The 21,175-nt window shown below is 55.8% G+C and overlaps 2 protein-coding genes across 4 annotated transcripts; both read left to right on the forward strand.

The window, feature by feature from the left end:
* Positions 1–467: 467 nt before the first annotated feature.
* HDHD5 (haloacid dehalogenase like hydrolase domain containing 5) lies at positions 468–10,728 on the forward strand. Of its 3 annotated transcripts, none has more exons than XM_055567636.1 (8): positions 468–616; positions 4,112–4,315; positions 5,181–5,293; positions 6,132–6,225; positions 7,231–7,264; positions 8,916–9,090; positions 9,936–10,124; positions 10,229–10,728. In XM_055567636.1, exons 1-8 carry the CDS (start codon positions 506–508, stop codon positions 10,512–10,514), a joined length of 1,206 nt encoding a protein of 401 aa, XP_055423611.1. In that variant the 5' UTR covers positions 468–505; the 3' UTR covers positions 10,515–10,728. The 3 variants fall into 3 exon arrangements, with proteins under 3 accessions (XP_055423611.1, XP_055423622.1, XP_055423632.1); XM_055567647.1 differs by having other exon boundaries at positions 501–616; positions 3,963–4,315; XM_055567657.1 differs by lacking the exon at positions 468–616 and adding an exon at positions 900–1,075 and having other exon boundaries at positions 3,963–4,315.
* Positions 10,729–18,338: 7,610 nt separating this feature from the next.
* Positions 18,339–20,234, forward strand: TMEM121B (transmembrane protein 121B). Its single transcript, XM_055577698.1, has one exon. The coding sequence runs from the start codon at positions 18,339–18,341 to the stop codon at positions 20,232–20,234; it is 1,896 nt and encodes a 631-aa protein (XP_055433673.1).
* The last annotated feature ends 941 nt before the right edge of the window (positions 20,235–21,175 follow it).

The raw sequence follows: 21,175 nt of genomic DNA on the forward strand, positions 1-21,175 counted from the left end.
CTAGAGTAGAGGGTTAAGGGGGCCGGGCCCCCGGGGGAGAGTGGCAGGGTTGTGAGCTCCTGTTCCAAATGGGCTACAGCCCTGCAGAGTGGGAGACCCACAAGGTAAGGGCTTCCAACGTTGATGGACCCTGAGGGTAAAATAAATCAGCTCGGTGATGTAAATCAGCGAAAACCAAATGCTGTGTGAGCTCACTTACATGTGAAATCTAAGAAACAGAATAACCAAGCTCACAGATCCAGAGAACCAGAGAGAGACTGGTGATTGCCCGAGGCGGGGTGGGGTTGCGAAATGGGAGAGGGAGTCAAGAGGTATAAACTTCCATTATCTGATGAATAAGTCCGAGCTCAGACGCGGTCCCCAGAGACCCAGGCATAACTACAGCTCCCGAGATGTCCCGCGCCAGCTCCACGCCCCCCGATACTGAGGCGAGACTACAACTCCCGTGGTGCCTCGGGCGCCGCCGGCCTCTGATTGGCTGCGCGGAGCGCGCAGGCGGTGGCCCATGGCTGCGCTAGGCAAGGCGGCGGCGCGGTGGGCGCCGGGGCTGTGGCGAAGGGCGGTGCGCGCGGCCGCGTGGCTCCGGGGCAGGCGTTTCGCGAGCGGCGGAACGCAGGTGAGGGCGGCGGATACGGGGTGGGCGGCGGGAGCCCGAGGGGCTTCCCGTGCTGGACTCGGAGCTGGGTTCCCGACCTCTGGATGTCATTCCCACCTCTCCCGCCTTGGCTGCGAGTGGCAACGTCACGTCCCCTGCGGTCCTGCCACGCGCACAGCCCCGGGGGCGCCGCGTGACCCCGTCGCTCGCGGGGGGCGACCCGGGGGCTGGGGACTCGGGACCCCAGGCAGGACCCCAGCCCCCCGCGTCCTGACTTTCTCCACTTTCCTGGTGGCGAGAGTAGGAGGAGGGGAAGTGATGCCGCTCCTTTCGGGGTCAGTCCTGCCCGGGCCACGCACTCCCCGTGTGACTTAAGGCAAGTTACCGCCGCCCCTTGGTGTTCACAGCGGACACCGAAACTCTCGCGTGCTTGAATCCCACAGCTGGACCCTCGCATCCGCGGACCCACCAACGCACTTGGTGTGTGAGGTTTGCCATCAACCGTGGGTTGAATCCAGGGCTTGCCTGGTGGCTCAGTGGTAAAAAATCTGCCTTGAATGCAGGAGACATGGGTTCAGTCCCTGAGTCAGGAAGATCCCCTGGAGGAGGAACTGGCCAACCACTCCAGTATTCTTGCCTGGAGAATCCCATGGACAGAGGAGGCTGGCAGGCTATATAGTCAGTCCATGGTTCGCAGAGTCAGCACGTCGGCGTCAGGGCTAGCCCTTAGCATGTATTGTTTTTGCAAGAGGCTACCAGGGGCACTTTGTGTGATGTAGTACCTGTCACAGGGACTGCAGAGATGTAGTTAGTTGGAGTGGACAGTGTCCCAAATGGTGTGCTGCTGTTGAAAAACACATCCACCAGTTCCAGATAAGAAGCAGAAACACAAAGGAGCATCTTAGTTGTCCCTTCATTTCAAACTAATCTTAAAATCACACTTTTAAAAATTGAAGTATAGTTGACTTACAGTATTGTGTTAATTTCAGGCATGGTTTAGTTGTGTATATATATATGTTTTTTCAGAGTCTTTCCCATTATAGGTTATGGCAGAACATCAAGTAGAGTTCCCTGTGCTATATATCAGTTCCTTCTTTATTTTATGTATAGTAGAAATCCACACATTTTAGCACTGCCACAAATATCAACTTTAATTAGAAAATCTAGCCTGACACCCAGGACTAATTTTATTTTATTTTATTTATTTATTTATTTTTTTTAGGACTAATTTTAAAAAAATGAAGTGATATAGAATAAAAATACAGATGAGAATGAAAAGAAAAAAGAATGAGAAGAAAAAAAATCTAATCCTGTTTCCTTTGCTCTAGGAAACTTCACTTAAAAAATTAATAGATGTTATTTTTTAGAGCAGTTTTAGGTTTTCAGAGAAGCTGAGCAGTAAGAGGAGAGAAGCCACAGACTCCAATCCTCCCGTCTCCTGTTCTTAATGATGGAGGGGCCTTGACTCAGTTGGTGGCCGGATGCCTGTTTCTGTGACTGCACACCCCTGATGGTTGGAGGTAGAGGTTACACACCCACAGGAATAGATGAGGCAGTGTCCGGTCATTGCTAAGTTGTCCTGAAACCTTGTTCTCAGTAGTGGGGTCTGTGGATTCTTATGTCTAAGAGAGCAAATGATGTAACTGTTTAGAATATGGCCACTAAGAGCAGTGAAACTATGGTCAGCTTTTGCCGTCATCAAACAAGCTGTCTTGTATTTTAACTGTGTTTTTAAAAAAGAAATCTGAGAACAGTATTATGAACTGCATAGACGCATCTTCCAGAATCAGCAGTTACTAACATTTGGCTGTACTTGCTTTGCTTATCTCTCTCCACCCTCTTCTATTTTGTGGCTCTAAGAGTTTGAAATGAATCCCTGATTTCTTGTAATTTCAACCCTAAATTCTTCTCTGTGCACTTCTAAGAAAATAAGGATATTCTGAACATAAGCACAATATGTGTGCCATGAGAGTGGCTTGACTTGGCTGACGCAAACAAAAGGAAAATGGCAAACAGGTTAGGTTGGATTTTTCTGACAATTTAAAAACATCTTGTGCGTTAATAGTTCATAAAATAAAAGGTGGGATGAATTTTTAAAAAGAGGATAGTGTTCAACTTTGTAAATCCAAGAAATGCAGATTGAGAGTTTTTTTTTTTTAACTTTGAAATTAACAAGACATTTGATTCTTAACAAACTCTTTGATATTGTGAAAACCTCTTTGGCAAGGGCACCAGGGTCCATGTGAGCTGATACATCTTGTTAGTAGGTGTTCTGTCATTGAAATGTCTGTACCCATTTGGCTTACTACTCTTGCTTTTAAGAATCTAGCTTGAAATGTCCATAATATGGAAAAATCAGTAAGCATGAGGAGGTTCTTTATAACGTAATTTGTAGCAGCAGAATATGGGAAAACCTAAGTGAGATAAGGGAAACCTAGTATTAGTGGAATATTCACTCAGAATATTATGTAGCCAGAAACATGGAGGATGTAAGGCTGTATGTACTGATGCCGAAAGAAAACCAAGAGAGACCAGTGAAAAGAAGATGGGAAGAAAAGCACAGCATAGTGCCATTTGTGTGTTGGCGAAAAGATGAGAAAGTAGCACCATCCAGGAAGGGTTTCTAGAAAATACAGGGAGGGGTTGGTCCTGGGTGGAAGAGGAAGCAGGAAACAACATTTTTTCTCTATCTCATCTGTAGCGATTGAGTGTATTTTAAAAGCTCTATGTGTGTTGTTATGATAAAACTTAAAAGGTGGTTATGAAGGCCGTTGTAATAGATTAAAATGTTTCATGTCAAGCAAAAAGAACAAGACACAAAATCATACATATACGGTGCAGTCTCAGCCACGTAACACACAGAAGACTAGAAAAAGGCGATTAAAAGAAATACTGATCCGTCGTGTTCAAGTCCTGGGCTTATTTCTGAATTTCTCTATTTTCCAATTAAAAAAATTCCTTTAGGGACTTCCCTGCTGGCTCAGTGGTAAAGAATCTGCCTGCCAACGCAGGAGACGGTGCTTCGATCCTGCCCGGGGAAGATCCCACAACCTATAAAACATCTAAACCCGTGCACCGCAACTGCTGAGCCTGTGCTCTGGAGCCGGGGAGCTGCAGCTACTGAGCCCACCCACCACATCAACAAGAGAAGCCACTGCAGTGAGAAGCCCACGCATCACAACTAGAGAAACACACAACTAGCTTTCTCGCTGCAACTAGAGAAAGCGCTTGCAGCAACAAAGACCCAGCACAGCCATAAATAAATAAATGAAATGAAAGTCATCCTTTATATCAGTTATGTAAAACTAACTTTAACCAAGTAGTCCGTGCTTAAAAATACCTGAAAAGGCCTAATTCTCTGTTGCAGATGGATCTGCCTGGCCAGCAACCCCAAGTCGTCCTCTGGAATCCGCGGCCCAGGCTGGCCCGAGGGTGGGGATGAGGCCTCCCCCCACGCCTCCCTACCCCGCTACCTCTCTGCCTGACTTGGGCCGCTCTCGTCTCCTCTCCGTGCAGAGTCCACCCACTTTTGGGTTGCTGTTGGACATTGATGGGGTGCTGGTGAGGGGCCACCAGGTCATCCCCGCCGCTCAGGAGGCCTTCCGCCGGCTGCTGGACCCCCAGGGGCAGCTGCGGGTGCCTGTGGTCTTCGTCACAAATGCTGGGAACATCTCACAGTGCAGTAAAGCCGAGGAGTTGTCGGCCCAGCTGGGCTTCCAGGTGAGGACACAGTGGAGTCTAGAGGCTGAGGACCGCCCCCCACCACAGAACCCCGTCTCCAACACTGACTGCGCCCTTGCCCCGGGGTGGGGGACATTGTGGATGAGCCAGGGTAAACCTCCCAGACCTGCTGGAAAAATAACTTGAAGCTCGAGGCCAGACTCAGGGGGAGAGCCCCATAGGCAGAGTCCTCTTATGAAAACGAGCACTGTGGACTTGGCCATTTCCATCTTTCCTCCCGGGCCTCAGGGTCACGTGTTCCTAAGGGTCCATGTGTCGGGGGGACGGTGAGGTGACAGCTCTCTTTTCTCATAAGTAGGATGGCACAGTTCCGTGCGCTCTTGCCTCTCGCCCGCCAGCAGCTTCCACCTCCCTGGCATCCACATGGCGTGTGTTGGCAGTGGATCTGGGTTTTGGAAAGAGTCCTCATGAAACCTAGAGAGTAGAGCCATTGCCGAGTGGCTGGGACACTGCTTGGGGACAAGGCCGGTTCCTCCCCTGGTGTCCGGACAGTGGGGGTTTGAGGTCACCATTAGCATAGATACTGAAAAGCCTTTTATTTAGAATTGAAAACCGGCAGAGGCAGAGGCAGTGACGAAGACCACTGAGCTCGTGCCCGAACCCTGTGGTTCTCCAGCAGGGCTGAGAGATCGGGGTGTGGGGAGCGGGGCGGGTAGGGCCCGTGGTGGCCACAGCTCCTGCTGGCTCTGCTGTCCAGGCCCCTCACCCATGTTGGGGTAGCTCCGGAAGAGTTGGGCCACCTCTGGGCCAGTTTCTCCTCCCCGTGTCCCCACTGCTCCTGACGCTGCCCTCGCCTACCCTCATCTGCGTGTTGTCTGCTCTCCCTCTCTTGGCTGCCCTGCAGGTGGAGCCTGACCAGGTGATCCTGTCCCACAGCCCCATGAAGCTCTTCTCGCAGCATCATGACAGGCGGATGCTGGTGTCTGGGCAGGGGCCCCTGGTGGAAAACGCTCGAGCGTATCCTTCTGCTGCTTCCAGCTCTGCTGTCCTCGCCTGGCCGAGGGAACAGGCCCGGCTTGCTCGGTGCCCATGGGAGGAGGGGGGGCAGCTCCCAGGTGTCCAGCCCTGGCGTCTGGGAGTTCCTGAAAGCCAGCTCACTGCCTTTAGCCCACTGGGCAGCTCTCTGGAGAGTCTGACTCACTGTAGCCCTAGAGCCCAGGCGGTTCTGTGGTTCAGTTTGGGCCCCACAGCTCCCTGTGCTCGGTGCGCATCTGCGTGGAGTCACCCCCAGGCGTGTGCTCATAAGGGTCAGTCCCCGCTCTGAAGCAGTCTGTTCACTTGCTGCTCCCTCAAACCCGAGCTGAGCACTGCTGTGAGCAGCCGCGCCCTGGGGGCCAGAGCAGCACATGGCTGCTGTTTCATCCGGGCTCCTGCTGGAGGCGGCGAGAGAGGCCTTAGGACAGGAGCACAGCAGAGAGTGCTGGAGGGTGAGGCTGCGGTGTGTCCCCCGGACTGAATCCGGTCCATCGTCCAGATGTCATCCGGCCTGGCTTCTCCAGGCTCTACCCAGCCTCGCTGTCACCGAGGAGTCTTCTCTCAGCTGTCCTCAGAGTGCTGGTGCTCCCGGCGCTGGGCCAGTTTGAGCTCGGGGATGGGGCTTCCTGTGTGCCTCTGCTCGGGGGTGTCCACCACCAGCGCCCACGCCTGCGTACAATGTCTCCTGGCATGTGCTGGCCTCATGCGCTCTGTCCAGGGTTGAGGCGGGCTTGATCAGGTCGGGGGTGCTTCCTTCACTTTCAAAGGCATCTCCGCCTACACCCTGCCCTGGCCACTTTGCTTCCTGACCTTGCTGCAGACTGGGTTTCAAGCACTTGGTCACAGTGGACGAGCTGCGGGCTGCCTTCCCTGTGCTGGACATGGTGGATCTGCAGCGGCGGCCCAAGACCACGGTAACGGGACATGCTCGGGCCCCCCTCGCTGACCCTGCAGCCCTGCCCCCAGAGAGCAGGTTCCTCGCATGACACGACTGGCCAAGGACTTAGTCCCTAGATGCGCGGGGTGAGGACTGTTCTCTCTCCTTCCAGAGTCTTCTCGTCCCCTCCAGCTGGCGGCTTTGTGCTTTACCAGCTCTCCCAGAGTCACCCGGGAGGACCCTGGCCTTTGTTGAGTTGATTGTGTCTCTGCGGTCCTGGAGCCCCTTACAGAGGGCTGTCCTGGTGGGACAGCTTCCTAGGAAAGCAGTTCTGAGCATCTGTGCCCAGCTCCTTTTGGGTTTGGTTCATACTTGAACCTTCTCTCCTGGCCAGTGGTCACGGGGCCTGTCACTGACCCTCTAGGGTGACTGCTGTCTCCTGCCGGCCCTTCGCCCTCCTTCCCCGTGTGAGCTCTGTGTCTCCCACTCTGCAGCGTGATGACACAGTTGTTACAGAGCAGACAGGCCTGCTTCTGTTGGTCTGCGTGGCTCTCGTCCCGCCTCGCCTCCGAGCCACGCACAGTGTGTCCTCAGCCAGGCGTCGCCCTAGGTCTCAGGACAGCGCAGTGACAGCCCCCAGGGACGTGCTCAGCCCAGGTCTCAGCTGGTCGTTGGCAGAGCCGAGACCTGGGCAGCTGTTCCTGGAAGGAATGGGCCCCAAGACCGCAGTCAGTGGGGCCCCGGCCCCAGAGTGACGCCAGGCTCCTGTCCCTCCTGGGCTCATCTCGTTCTCGGCTGCCTGATTCCAGACCCTCACCTCCCATCCTTGCTGCAAGAAAACAGTGGAGCAGCCGACCCCTGGCTGACCTTCACACGTGGCGCCCCCGCTGGGTGCTCTCACCCTCTCCCTGAGGACCTCCCCCTCGGCCCGTCAGCTTCTCCTCGGCCTCGGCCACACCGAGGGACCCTCTGTCATCACGCGTCCCACCCCCTGGAAACCAGGTGACCATGGCATTGACGGCCTCTTCTTGGTCTCTTGCAGCCGCTTCCAAGGAGTGACTTCCCTGCGATTGAAGGTAATGAGGTCCCTGTGTGAATGCGGGCAGTGTGGGCGGGGTGCTGGACGCTGTGCTCTGGTCTCCATCTGCCATTCACCACCTCTGAGACATTAGCTGCTGCTCATCTTTCCTTCCCCATGCCACCTGCCTCGTTATTCCAGAAAAACCGTAAAGGTAGAAAATCTAACTGGAAAGGTGCCTAAGGTAACCTGGCCCAGTGTTTCTCAGCCCTGTTAAACCCAGTTCTGCCTGGGCAACAGAAATATTGTATGGTCCCACTTACTATCCCAAGTGATCTCATAGATAATACAACTTTCCTATACACAAACGTTATGGAGAAGGAAATGGCAACCCACTTCTGTATTCTTGCCTGGAGAATCCCATGGACAGAGGAGCCTGGCAGGCTACAGTCCATGGGATCACAAGAGTTGGACACGACTTAGTGACTAAACCACCACCACCACCATACACAAAGGTTAATTCACTCTAAAGCCGTAATTGTATGGAGAAATAAACGTTTTTTAGTAAGGTAATCTGCATTTCAATATGTAGTAATTACCCAAGAGAACATAGTTAAGTAGCAAAATGGTTGTAGCAGAATGATCATAGCAAAAGTAGAATCCCTGGGAGCGTCACAGCTATAAACGCAGTGTGTTCATAGGTAACGTAGGTGTGCTTCGGCGTGACAAACAGTGTGTTCACAGGTGTGTAGGTGTGCTTCGGCATGCCAAATGCAGTGTGTTCACAGGTGTGTAGGTGTGCTTCGGCATGCCAAACGCAGTGTGTTCACAGGTGTGTAGGTGTGCCTCAGTGTGACTCAGAAGTTAGGGGCAGCGTCATCACTGGTGATGTGCTTTTCCCAGTTGGGGAATAAATCTTGGTAAAGTTTTGAAGAAATGAAGTGCAGTCTTCTCATGACTAACATGATAGTTGCATTTTTGGAAAAAATCCATGTTTATGAAAACCCTACTACCAAAAAATATGTTGTGGGGAATGGAATTAAGATTCAGGCACAGTTCATTATAAGCAGGTGGTTCTCCTGTGCGGCAGCTGTCCGTAGACCTGGGGGCTTGACTGCGCAGGGCTGTCCTGCGCCCCTCGCGTCCCGGCCCCTCCCTCAGCCCTCACTGCGCGTGTCAGTCCTGTGACAGTGAAAACAGCTCCCCGGGGCGTGCTGCCAGCGGGCTGCGGACTGGCCAGCGCCTGGTCTTGAAGCTGGTGCCGGCAGCTTGTGGGCAGCTCCGCCTGCGTGCTCTGCCGGGTCTCAGTTTGATCCTCCGCACAGCAGAGTGTCGTCCTTATGTAGTTGAGGAAGCCGAGGCCGAGACACGCTGAGAACTAGCCTACAGTCTCAGAGGGATGTGGGCAGCATCAGCCCTGTGACCCTGTCTCTCCACCGTGTTGCCAACTGGTCCTGGGGCTCGGGGGATGTGACCGGGTGGCTGAGGTGCTGGGCAAGGGTCGGTCATCAGGGCCTGTTGCTCCTCTGCTTTTAACCCTCAGGATGGCCCGGTGGACACATGAAGGAGCCCTCAGGAGCTCCTCCTGGCTCGGCTTTGTCCACCTCCTGGGACCCGTGCCCTCTCCAGGACCATGCACCCCGGGGAATGGCTGGGGCCGGGCACGGTGGGACTCCCTGAGCCCTGGCTCACAGCTCCATGCTCTGCAGGGGTGCTCCTCCTTGGGGAGCCTGTGCGCTGGGAGACGAGCCTGCAGCTGATCACGGATGTCCTTCTCAGCGACGGGAACCCTGGCACAGGTCTGGCGACGGCCCCCTACCCCCACCTCCCTATCCTGGCCAGCAACACGGACCTCCTCTGGATGGCCGAAGCCAAGATGCCCAGGTGAGGACACTGGGTCCCTGCCTCGGCCTTGGGTCCCCGCCTCCAGCTGCTGGTGGCTCCTCAGCCATCCGGACGCTCTGAGCTCAGACCCCTTCGTCTAGGCCCCGGGGTTGCCATGGTAACCTGGCCTCTGGGAGAGGTCTCCAGGGTCACTTCACATACTGAGTAGTAAGGGAACACTGCCGCTTACTGAGCACGGAAGGTGGATCCAGGTGGGGGTTACCCCCGCTTGCCCGCCAGAGTCCAGCAGGACGGCTCCTTTCGGCCCTCGGAGCGCGAGCGGTGCTCAGGCTCTGTTGTCCGCACCCTCCCCTCCCCTCCCTGCCTTCACCCAGGTGCTGGTTCTCCCACTCCTTGGTGTCCTTCTGCCCATAAGACGCGGGGAAGGGAAGAGGATTTTGAGGCCCGTGGCTCCGGGGAGGGCCCTCACCCTGCCCGGCCAGACTGCGCACAGCACGGAGCACGGTTTTGCTGACCCGCAGGTGGCCTCCCTGGAAGGGCAGCTGCTGGCGCTGCTGGGCTTGTCTGGGGCCACGGGCGGACAAGTGACATCTCCTCCACCTGCCTCCAGATGAGCTGTGCGGGGGCCAACCCCGAGCCGCTGCGCAGCCGCCCAAGGGGGACAGGTCACTGTGTTCGCTCTCATTGCTTTTTAAAGTGTGGTTCCACAGCTCGCGGTCAGGCATGTCTTCTGGAACGTTCTTCCTAGAGTTCAGGTTTGCTGACGCTAGGTGAAGGGAGTGGGTTATGTAGGACCAAATGGCAGGAGGCGACTTATCGTTGATAAAGCCAATTTGATGTCACCTGTTCATTCAGTAATGTCAAAATTGAAACCTCCCTGGCAGGTTCGGCCACGGGACCTTCCTGCTGTGCCTGGAGGCCATTTACCGCAAGCTGACAGGCCGGGAGCTGTGCTACTCGGGCCTCACGGGCAAGCCCAGCCTCCTCACCTACCGGTATGCCGAGGGCCTGCTGGCGCGGCAGGCGGCGCGGCGGGGCTGGGCCGCTCCCATCCGGAGCCTCTACGCCGTGGGGTGAGCCCCCCTCCTCCCCCGTGCTCGTGCCCCAGCCCCCTCCACCCCGAGTGGACAGCACCCTGCCCACTGCCGCCACACTGAACCGGGTCCTCTCTCCCCAGCGACAACCCCATGTCCGACGTCTACGGGGCCAACCTGTTCCACCAGCACCTGCAGACTCAGCAGGAGGGGGCGGCCCGGAGCTGCGCCTCCATCCTGGTGTGCACGGGTGTGTACGGTCCCCAGGCTCCCAGCCCCACTGTGCCTGCCCTGGGCAGTGAGGGGTCTCCATTCCATGGACACCGGGACTTTGGCTTCAGGCCCGAGCTCCTGCAGGCAGCCCACGTGGTCAGCGACTTGCACGAGGCTGTGCAGCTGGTCCTCCGCAAGGAGGGCTGGGCTCTCTAGGGCCCAGGGATGGGGGTGGGCCTGCCGGCTGCCCCCCTGCCACTCCTCTGCAGACAGCGTCCTCACCCGGTGGGGGTCTCTGCCTGCTGCCAGCATGGGCTGTGATTCTTAGACACTATTTTGTATGGTCTTTTAAGTTACTTCCCAGAGACTTTGGACCTATTTTTTTTAAGTGAAAATAACTGTACAATAATAAATATTCATTTTGCTGTGTCTTGTGATGCTCTGTCTGGAATGCACTAGAGTCCCGTGGGGAAGGATGGTGGGCAAGTGGAGTGGGTGACCTGAGGCATTGGTGAGAGCATGGACCCCTGCCCTTTGCAGTCTGGGCCTCGAGCCCCGTCTGTGCAGGACTGAGTCTGGCCCAGGCCTCACCATGGACTTAACCACTTCCCTGATGTGGAAAGAAAGAGGGGCCTTTCCTACAGTGACTCTAGAAACTGTCTCATCTTCCTGGCTGCTCTTGCAGTCATCCCGGTCATCCCGTGCCTGTCTTCCAGGATTGTGGCCCCCACTCGCCATGTGCCCGCCCCCAGCCAGCCCTGGTCCCCGTCCTACTGCCCCTGACATAGCCCACTGCTCCCTCCCTCCTTCAGACTCTTCCCTGGGCTGCTCCTGGGAGGGGCGAGGGGGAGGGCGAATGACATGCGCCCCGTCCCTGAGCAGGACCATGTCCACAGGCCCTGCAGGAGGGCCCCCCCACCTCCAGGCAGCAGCAGCTCCTCCTCACATGCAGCCCACCCTCGCCTGCAGACCCCTCCAGCCCTGATGCCCCTCACAGGCCCAGTCAGGGCGGAGCTTTGACCAGCTCTCTTATCAGGTCCCTGCAATCAGGCCCTCCTGCCTCCGGGCCTCTGCACTCGCCATTCCCTTACTTCCAACATCCACGAAGCTCCATCCCTTTTTCAGGATCTGGGGATGTGACCCCCTCAGAGGGACTCCCTCAAATTCCTGTAAAAACAGGGTCTTCCCTGCTGCTCCAATGGGTAGGACTCCAGCTTCCATTCCTGGGTGGGGAACTCAAATTCCTGGTACAGAAAACAAAAACGAAACAAAACAAGATCGCTCTCTCCGCTGTCCTGCATCATCTTCCCTGAGGTCCCCATCACCCCGTGACCTATGATCACTCCTTACTCTACGTGTTCTCCTAAAAGACGTGCTCTGTGCACTGTCCACGCTGGTGCCTTCTTGGGTCCCCTCACCCACATGCTGGGTGCTTGGCAGGACTGCAGACCCACAGGCAGGCGTGGCTTCTCTCCCTCCTGTTCCTTCCTAGTGGCCCGCCCTGTCCTTGACAAGGGGAGGGCAGGGGCCCCACCCGCAGTGATCCCCACTCCTCTCCAGCTCCTTCCCATCTGTAGATGGTGGACGCCATGAAGGAGATGTTGTAGGTACCACGCTGTGCTGTTTAGGATTTTCTTCAGCTGCCTGTCTCAGAAGCCTGACCACAGCATCTCCAACTCTGTCTGAACATCACGGCATTCGGGGCAGGCATCTCAAGGACTCTGCTGCCCACCCTGCTGGCCTGCAGGCCTGCCTACCTGCGGCATGGATGGCCTCAGCATCCCAGCCACGTTCCATGGAGAGAAGAGGGCGAAGATGGAGCAGGTGATGCTGGAGTCCCTTTAAAGAACTTTTCCTGCAATGCATCTTCCCCGGTGGTCCAGAGGCTAAGAGTCCGCGCTCCTAATGCCAGGGGCCCAGGTTCGATCCCAGGTCAGGGAATTAGATCCCACATGCCACTACTAGGAGTTCCTGTCACTAAAAGATCCTGCAAGCCACAAGTAAGACCTGCGAGCTCTCCCTGGGACCAGGAGGCCCCCAAGAGTGAAGGGAGAGTGCAGCAGGAATGGGAAGCCACGCTGGGTGTGGCCGCGTGCAGGGTCTTGCCGGAGCCCCAGGCTGAAGGGATGGGGCGACAGTGTGTGTGTCTGCCCCCAGCTCTGCCCTGTGGCTGGCAGCTGCTCTCTCTGTGGCCCCTTCTCTCCCTTTCTAACACTTGGTTTTTCCTGGAGGTGGTAGGAGCCCTTCCAGGCGGGGTGCAGGAAGGAAAGGTGACCGCAGGTCACTCCCACAGGTCAAGGACAGGGCGGGCCACTAGGCTGCAGATCGGTCTAGTTCCCCTGGGGCTTTGTCCAGACCTTGGAACCAAATCCACAACCAGCTGCTTCATTGCTCAGCCAGACTGAGTGAAAAAGTTACCTTTTTGTGTTTCAAAGGAGCCAAGTGAATACAAACAAGCCTCCATGAGTCAGTCTGTACGGGAAGTAAGCACATGTTCAGAATAAAGTAATCAGCCCAGAGCAGAAGCGGACCATGCAGTGTCCACGTGGGTCTCCAGCCCTGACCTTGGTGCTGGAACCCCACTCTTCCTTTGTGTCCCTGTGGTGCTGGCAGCTTCTGGCCTCCCAAGGACACCCCTAGGCTGAGGCAGGTGGGGAGCCAGTGGGTGGTCAGGCCTCCCCAGGAGCTAGGGTTGCTGTAGCAACCGGATGCTGCCTTGAGGGTGGATTTTTAAAATATCTCGGCTAGAATAGCTTTGTTCCTCCAGTCTCTCTTGTCACTTCCCCCGTACCGTGTGCTGCAGGGAAGCTGGGTCGTGCGGGGATGCCTGCCTGCTCTCTGCTGGGGACTCCTGGCAGCTTCTGCCAGGGGCTGGAGGTGCGAGGATTGTCTCCGGCTGTGAAGGGCTGCGAGGCTGTCAGGGCTTCAGCTTTTGCTTCCAGCCTCCTCCAGCTCTTGGTTCCAAAAACCTCATTTTCTCTTTTTTCGGGAGACAGAGAAGAGGGGTCTGCTTTGAAAGCCACCTCCCTCCTTCCACTGTGAACCTCACTCCTACCAGAACAGCTTCAGCATCCGGGACCTCCCTTTGGAGCCGGAGGGGGGGGGTCTCATCTTGTCTGCTTTTTCCTTTATGTTTCTAACTTCCTCTTTGGCTTCATTTATTCACTCAACAAATGCCTGCAGAGCACTCACTGAGCCCCTGAAAGAAATGAAAAACTGCCTTGTGGAGAAGTTCCTGTCTTCACCCTGGATTTGGTCCAATCGGATTTCAAACATTTTTAAAAAGTTACAGTAAATTAAGACAGTGTTCTCTTGGCAGAGGGTGGGATACAAACCAATGGGACAAAACAGCACTCAGAAACATGTACATTGAAAATACGGCTTAACGCACTTAAGGTATTTCTCGCTCACTTCATAGCCTGATGTGGGCCAGGTGCTGCCCTTGGCCTTCCCCTCCAGGTGGTGACTCAGACATCCAGGTGCCTTCCATCTCTCATAACAACTCTATGAAGAAGGTGCTATTAATTATTGTCCCCGTTTTACAGGTGAGAAAATCGAAGACAGAGAGATCAAGTAACTTGACCAAGGTCACCCAGCTTCTGAGTGGTGGAGTCAGGATTTGAAGCTAGTAGTCTAGGTCTAGTGTGTATACCCTTAACTACTATGCCAGCTCCTTTATCACTATACGATGAAATTCTTTATTTCATAAAGATATTCTTGAGTATAAAGTTTATTTTTTTCTAATGCGAATATGGTCATGCCAGCTTTTTAAAGGCATTTTCTTTTTATCATTTTTATCTATTTCATTTTTTGGGCTGTGCTGGGATTTCGTTGCTGTGTAGGCTTTTCTCTAGTTGCAGCGAGCAGGAGCTGGCCACTGGCTGCTTCTCACTGCGGTGGCTTCTCTTGTTGCAGAGCATGGGCTCTAGGCGTGCGGGCTTCAGTAGCTGTGGCCTGTGGGCTCGGTAACCGTGGTTCCTGGGCTCTAGGGGATGGGTGCAATAGTTGTGGCGTGTAGGTTTAGCTGCTTCGTGGTGTGTCGGATCCTCTGGGATCAGAGATCGAACCCGTGTCTCCTGCATTGGCAGGAGGATTCTTCACCCCTGAGCCACAGGAAGCCCAAGTCATGCTAGCTTTTTTGAGTTAATATTTGCTTGGTTTATTTATATAAATGCATTAAAATACATACGTCTGCATTTTTCTTCAACCTTCACATTCAATCTTCCTTTGTCTTTATGTTGTAGAGATAGTTCTTTTATTTGCTAACTTATTTTTGGTTGTGGTGGCACGTCGCTGCTGTTTGAGGGCTGTCTCTGGTTGCAGCGCGCTGGGTCTTCTCTCGCTGGGCAGCACAGGCTCCAGGCGCGTGGGCTTCAGTAGTCACAGCTCACAGGCTTAGTTGCCCCGTGGCATATGGAATACTCCCAGGCCAGCGATCGAATCAGTGTCCCCTGCATTGGCAGGTGATTCTTACCCACTGTGCCACCAGGGAAGTCCCTGGAAATATTTCTTATAAAAGCATATAGCTGGGAATTTAAAAAAATTGAGCCCAATCATCTCTCTTAATTAATAGGACACTTATTGTGATTGCAGATATATTTAACTTTATTTTTTTAAGCCATCCTTTGCATTCTGGCTTGTGTTATTTCTGCTGAGAAGCCTGCTGTCAATCTAACTTTTGTTCCGTGATTTACTGTCATGATGTCTCTGAAGATCCTTTCCTGTAGATGCTCTCTGGTTTCACATCCGAGCATCTAGCAGCAGGTTTATTTTTATTCATCCTGTTTAGGATTCATTGTGATTCTTAAATCTGTGGATTGGAGAAGTTTTCACCAATTTTAGAAAACTCTCAGCTGTAATTTCTTTAGTATCTTTCCCTGACACTTTCAAGTTTCTCCTTCTGGAATTTCTATTAGGCATATTTTGGATCTTCCCAATCTACTCAATTTGTCTTTGGAATATGTTACCACTGCTAGCTCTCTCTACTGCATTCTAGAGATTTTCTTCAGATATATATTTTTATTCATTTTTATTGGAGCATGGCTGCTTTGCAACGTTGTATTAGTTTCTTCTGTACAGCAAAGTGAATCAGTTATACATACATCCCCTCTTCAGATAATATTATTAAAGTTACTAAGTCTTTTTAGGTGTATCTAATGTACTGCTTAATACATCTATTAATGATTTTCAATGACTATATATTTGAAACCTGAAGTTCTTTTTAAAAATTTTTTTTCATTTTTTGGTACTAAGAGTTTTTTTTTTTCCTAGTATAACATTTAATTCCTTTAACAATTTTAAAACTGTTCTTTAAAAATATTTATTTATTTGGCTGTGCCAGGTCTTAGTTGCAGCACATGGGATCTAGTTCCCTGACCAGGGATTGAACCCTGGGCCTCCTGCATTGGGAGCGTGGAGTCTTAGCCACTGGACCACCAGGGAAGTCTCTTAAATGGTTTTTTTGAGTTATTTTCTTAGTAGTTGCTCTAAAGCTAATAATATGCATTGTATCTTATGGTTTATACCAATGTAATTTCAGTGAGAAATAGAAAACATGCTTCTATGTATTTCATTTCTGTTCCCCTCTTGGTATTATTGTTGTACACGGTAGATGTATATATGTTACAATCCAAACAATAATAGTCTTATAATTGTTACTTGTATCTAATTTTATGTCTTAAAGAAGCTGAGATCTAGTCTTCCTCTACAGGAGAGAATCTATATATTTACAACTCTGCGGTATTAAATCTTGGTGCTGGGGGTGGGGGCGATCCTGCCCACTGAGTTTCCTGGGCTGCTGAGCTGACTGGGCATGTCTTCTCCCTCTCAACCCATCCTGGCCTCCCCGCTCCAGGCAGACGAGGTATCAGGTCTCCAAACAAGCTTTCCCTGGTGTCCCCCTCTGCCCCCTGGCATTTAACAGGTGCTCAGGGAAATGGGTTTTGGATTGAAACTTGCTTAGCTTGTCCCCCACTCCCAGGCAGCCATCCTAGGCTTATGAGAAGGAGTGTGGTGGGCAGGTGAGGACACTGGGCTGGGAGTCGGAGGTCTGGAAGCAAAGTGCCATCCCTCTGTCTCTGTCCCTGGGTATCGTGTGTGAGACGTAAGCACAGACCCTGGGAGCCTGGGAGCTGCTTGGCGAGCGTGTCTTCCCTTTTCCAGGTCCTTGTGGGATGTTTGCACTGAATTTATATATGAGAAAGTCTTAACTTTCTTCTTTTCATCCCAGCCACATCTTTGTCAAGCTTCTCCCAGGCTGAAGCAAAGGCTCTGTGTGTGCATGTGTGCATTCGAGTGTGTAGATGAGACATAACCCACTGCAACACCGAGGAGCCTCTGGGACTCAGACCATCGGCATACTCCATCATGTGCCCTGATTTCTCATCCTTCTTTTCTGTGACCTTTTCATTCAGGGCCTCAGACCTGAAAGAAATGGAGCTAAAGAATCTCATTCAGAAGTTACTCTAGGGAGTCCATTCCCTAGAAATGCAAGGATAACTTCAAAGATCTGGTACAACCCAAGTTCCCAGGGAGGAGACCTATCCTCGGCAGGGGGTGGGGGTGGGGGTGGGGGTGTCTGGACGAGGGCTGGCATGATGGGCGAGGGCCGGAGGGAGCCGAGTGGGTGGCTAGAGTAAGTGGGCCTAGGCTGGGGTGAGGACAGAGCCATCAGTATTCACTCAGGAGCCCAGTTCTTTGCCTTCATCAGCATCTCTACTTCTTCTCCTGCTCAGTTGACTTGAGTTATAGGCCAGTTTTCAGGTTAGCTGCTGGCTGGTGTTCTCCCTGAGGGGAGGCTGGGAGCCTGGCTGTAATCACTCCCGTTAGCAGTTGGCAGGTCCCCAGCTTTTTCACCTGGACCTGCTGTGACACTCACGAGTGCCCCCCACTGCCCCGGGTGGGTGGCCTCGGTGCCAGCGGGCAGGGCTAAATCTCTCATGCCATGAAGCCTGTGCCCAGCTCCCAGGACCTCTGTTCCCAACAAGAACCACTCGGCTCCCTGGCGCTTGGCGAAGCCCAGAGCTGTCGGGCAGCAGAGCTCCCATTGTGATCTTGGGAAGGGATCCAGCCCAGAAAACAATGAGGAGTGGTCTGAGCTGGTAGGTGTCCCCAGGGGTGGAGAAATGAGCAGTTGTAATGATGACGCCACTTAGCTTTCACACATTCTGCACCAGGAACTGTGCCAAACCCTCCCAGCTCATGACCTCCTAATACAACAGCCTGGGAAGGCAAATGTTGGTCCCCTTTTGCAACTGGGTAATCCAAGGCTCGGAGAGATGAAATAAGACCACACAGCCCCAGTGGTAGAGCTGAGACCACCAACCCAGGGCTCAGCTCCCCCGCCACACCTGTTGGACCCACATGAGGACTGGACACAGAACGTGTGCGTGCTGGGGGTGTGCTGTGAAACCCCACATCCACCTTCGGACTGGCAGGACAGAGCTCTGTCCACTGCCACACCTGCTGGGCCCGCACGAGGACTGGACACAGAACATGTGAGCGCCGGGCGCGTGCTGAGTGTGAAACCCCACGTCCACCTGCGGACTGGCGGGACAGAGTTCTATGCACTGCCTGGCTACAGCATTCAGCATCACTGCTGCGGTCCTTTGTGTCCATCGACACACCTGCACCTCTAGGTGTTTCTTTATTTTTCCTCTGCAGCTACCTCTTCCCATTGATTCCTGTTCCCGCCTTAAGAACCTCAGAGAATACCTGGCGCCAGCTTGGCTGGGGCCACACAAACCGTCCTCTTTCTGCCCCTTTCTTCCCAGCGTTTGTATTCAGAGAGCTGCTCTGGCCACTGCAGATTGGTACCTCCCCCAGGGTGCCCACTGAACCAAGTGGGCAAGGGACATAAATATGTAGAAATATATGTCTGTTTATGGTCCTTGTAATCAGTACGGCCTGACTCTTCCCGTGGCTTTTAAGGGCCTTAGGGAGAGGCAGGGTGGCCCAATGGGGAGTGGAGAAGGCACTGGAGGAAGCAGAGGCCAAGTCTGCCCTGGACCTGCAGAGGTCCGAGCCTGGTTGCTCGCAGGCATGGTCTACACTGAGACCAAGGCCACCCGGTCCCTAAAGCCCAGGGGTTCAGCGGGTAGGACCTCGCGATCACCTCCCATCTCACCTCCGCGTTCCCACGGGGCCCCCCCGAGTCCCCACGGGTTCCGAGGCAGCGTCCTCCCCGCTCCCCGCCACCTCCGTGCCCAGCAGCCTCTCCCCTTCTTCCCGCCGACCCCGCGGCCCGGATCTCCCCCTCCCAGCCCCGAATCCAATCCCGGTCTCCCTGCCCCGCCCCCAGCTCTTGGCTGGGCCGCCCCGCGCGCCGTCACCGCCGCCGTCACCGCGCGCGCCCGGCCGCGGGGCTCGGCTCCGGCGCGCGGCTCCGGCCGGGGAGGCGGGAGGGAGCCGAGGACAATGCGCCCCGCGCCCGGCGCCCCCCGCGCGGCCCCGCCCCCAGCCCGGCGGCAGCCCCGGTTCCTGCGCGGCCGGAGCGGCTCGGGCAGCAGCGGCGGCCCCGGCGGCAGCAGCGACAGCAGCGCGGGCGCCGAGCGGGAGGACGACGACGAGAGCGCCAGCATCAGCAGGCCGCTGGTGTCCTCAGAGCCCCCGGGGACCCCAGCCGCTTCTCGCGCCTCCACGCCCACCTCCGCGCGCAGCATGACCGCCGCTGACCTGGGCGCGGGCGCCGGGGCCGGGGCCGTCGGGGGTGCGGGCGGCCCCGGCCCCGGCCCCGGCCCCTCCTGCCGTTCGTGCTGCGGTTGCTGCGGGCGCCGGGCCCGGTCGGGCCGCGGGGGCGGGCGCCGCGGCTGCTCCTCTGGCTCCGGCTGCCGCTGGGGCTACCAGGCGCTGTCCGTGGCGCTGCTGCTGGCGCAAGGCGGCCTGCTGGACGTGTACCTCATCGCCGTCACGGACCTGTACTGGTGCTCCTGGGTGGCCACCGACCTGGTGGTGGCGGCGGGCTGGGCCATCTTCTTCGCCAAGAACAGCCGGGGCCGTCGGGGAGGTGCACACGCCCACCATCCGCATCACCCACACGCCGCGCCCCTGCACCTGCCGGCTGCCCCCGCCGGAGCTGCGGGCGCCAAGGCGCGCGGCGCGCGCGGGGGCGCGGGTGGCCCGGGGCCGGCGGGGCCGGTCGGAGCGGCGGGCGAGTTCGCCTTCGCCTACTTGGCCTGGCTCATCTACTCTATCGCCTTCACGCCCAAGGTGGTGCTCATCCTGGGCACGTCCATCCTGGACCTCATCGAACTGCGCGCGCCCTTCGGCACCACGGGCTTCCGCCTCACCATGGCGCTATCGGCGCCGCTGCTCTACTGCCTGGTGCGGGCCATCGGCGAAGCGGGCGCCACCCCCGGCTCCGCGGGCCCCCTGCTCTTGCAGCCGCAGCGACACCGCGCCGCCGGCTGCTTCCTGGGCACGTGCCTGGATCTGCTGGACAGCTTCGCGCTAGTGGAGCTGATGCTGGACGGCCGCGCGCCGCTGCCCGCGCACCTGCGCTACCTGCTCCTCGCGGTCTACTTCCTTGCGCTCGCCTCGCCGGTGCTCTGGCTCTACGAGCTCCACGCCGCCGCCTCGCCCCGGGCCCGGGCACCGCGGCCCGGTGGCTGCAGCTGTCTCCTGCGCCTCCTGGGCAGCTGCCTGGTGGACGCGCCCTTGCTGGCGCTGCGCTGCCTGCTGGCCCTGAGCTACCAGCAGCCGCTCTCTGTCTTCATGCTCAAGAACCTCTTCTTCCTCGGCTGCCGCGGCCTGGAGGCCCTGGAGGGCTGCTGGGACCAGGGGCTAACGGCGTCCCCTAGTCGGGCCAGGTCGGGCTACGGCGCTCCACCCTCCGCCCCGCCGGCGCCCGGAGCCCCCCAACTGGGCCACTGCATCTCCGAGGACGAGGGGTGCGCCCACGGCTATGTCAACACTCTGGCTGTGGCCTCCCAGAATTGAGGGGTCTGGGGTCTTGCTTTGGGATTGGGAAACCCAGCTCCCTGTCCTCTGACCATTCCTCACCTAGTCTAGATCATCTGTTAATGGGGCTGAGGGCCAACACGCCACTCTGAGCCCTTTGGGTCAAGACTGCTTGGAGCGACCCAGCTACTGAAAGAAGGAGGAAAGTCGCCAGGCTCTGTTCTCCACACCCATTCTGAGTTCCAGCCTCTGGCGCCTCTGATTCCTACTTCTCCCATCTCACCCTGATTCCTCTCCTTTGTGGGGGAGAGTGGAGGAGGGGGACCCAGGCAGGAGGCTGGATGGGACAGCTGCTTTTAGGCTGTGGCTAGTGGCCGGTGTCCCACACCTTGAAATTGACCTGGAGTCCCCTGTTCCCGGGCTGTGTCTGTTGTGTTTCATCCGGATGATAGATACAATCTGTGTGTGTGTGTGTGTGTGTGTGCGTGCACACGCGCTCACGTGTGTGCGTGTTGTTTCCTTGTGTCCACCCTGTGCCACTTGAGATCAGCAGGGGATCTGGGGAGGCCCTGTCCTCCCCACCCACACTCCTCATTACTACCTGAATCTGTGGCCATGAATTAATTCCCAGACAGAGCTGGGCACCTGGGGACTGCCCGGGGCCCTCCTCTGAGGGAGAGGCTCACCCGGGGTCCTCCTCAGTCCCACCCCACTCCTCTCAGCTGCGGGGTGGGGTCCACACTCTAAGGACCAAACTACACCCTTTCCTGGGTGAGTGAGCGTGTCTACCTCCGTGCTTCCCACTTGTGTTGCATCACACACTGATGCTGCTTGCAAAAATAAGGACAAAGGCTCAGATGTCGCATTCACCATGGCCACTGGACCCGCTGGGGTTCAGTGCCAGTGTTATTACAGGGTCTATGGAGGATCAGCCACTGGCTGCCCTCCATCTCTCCCTCTCTCTGCGCCCATAGCGTCCA

The sequence above is a fragment of the Bubalus kerabau genome, chromosome 1, assembly GCF_029407905.1.
Source record: "Bubalus kerabau isolate K-KA32 ecotype Philippines breed swamp buffalo chromosome 1, PCC_UOA_SB_1v2, whole genome shotgun sequence".
NCBI classification, from domain to species: Eukaryota; Metazoa; Chordata; class Mammalia; order Artiodactyla; family Bovidae; genus Bubalus; species Bubalus kerabau.

Excerpts from the sequence above, each read along its gene's own strand:
- HDHD5 (XM_055567636.1), top strand. The coding sequence starts at position 506 with ATGGCTGCGCTAGGCAAGGCGGCGGCGCGGTGGGCGCCGGGGCTGTGG. Across the intron at positions 617-4,111 it reads TCGCGAGCGGCGGAACGCAG|AGTCCACCCACTTTTGGGTT; the intron begins GTGAGGGCGGCG and ends CTCTCCGTGCAG. Across the intron at positions 10,125-10,228 it reads CGGAGCCTCTACGCCGTGGG|CGACAACCCCATGTCCGACG; the intron begins GTGAGCCCCCCT and ends CTCTCTCCCCAG.
- TMEM121B (XM_055577698.1), top strand. The coding sequence starts at position 18,339 with ATGGTCTACACTGAGACCAAGGCCACCCGGTCCCTAAAGCCCAGGGGT.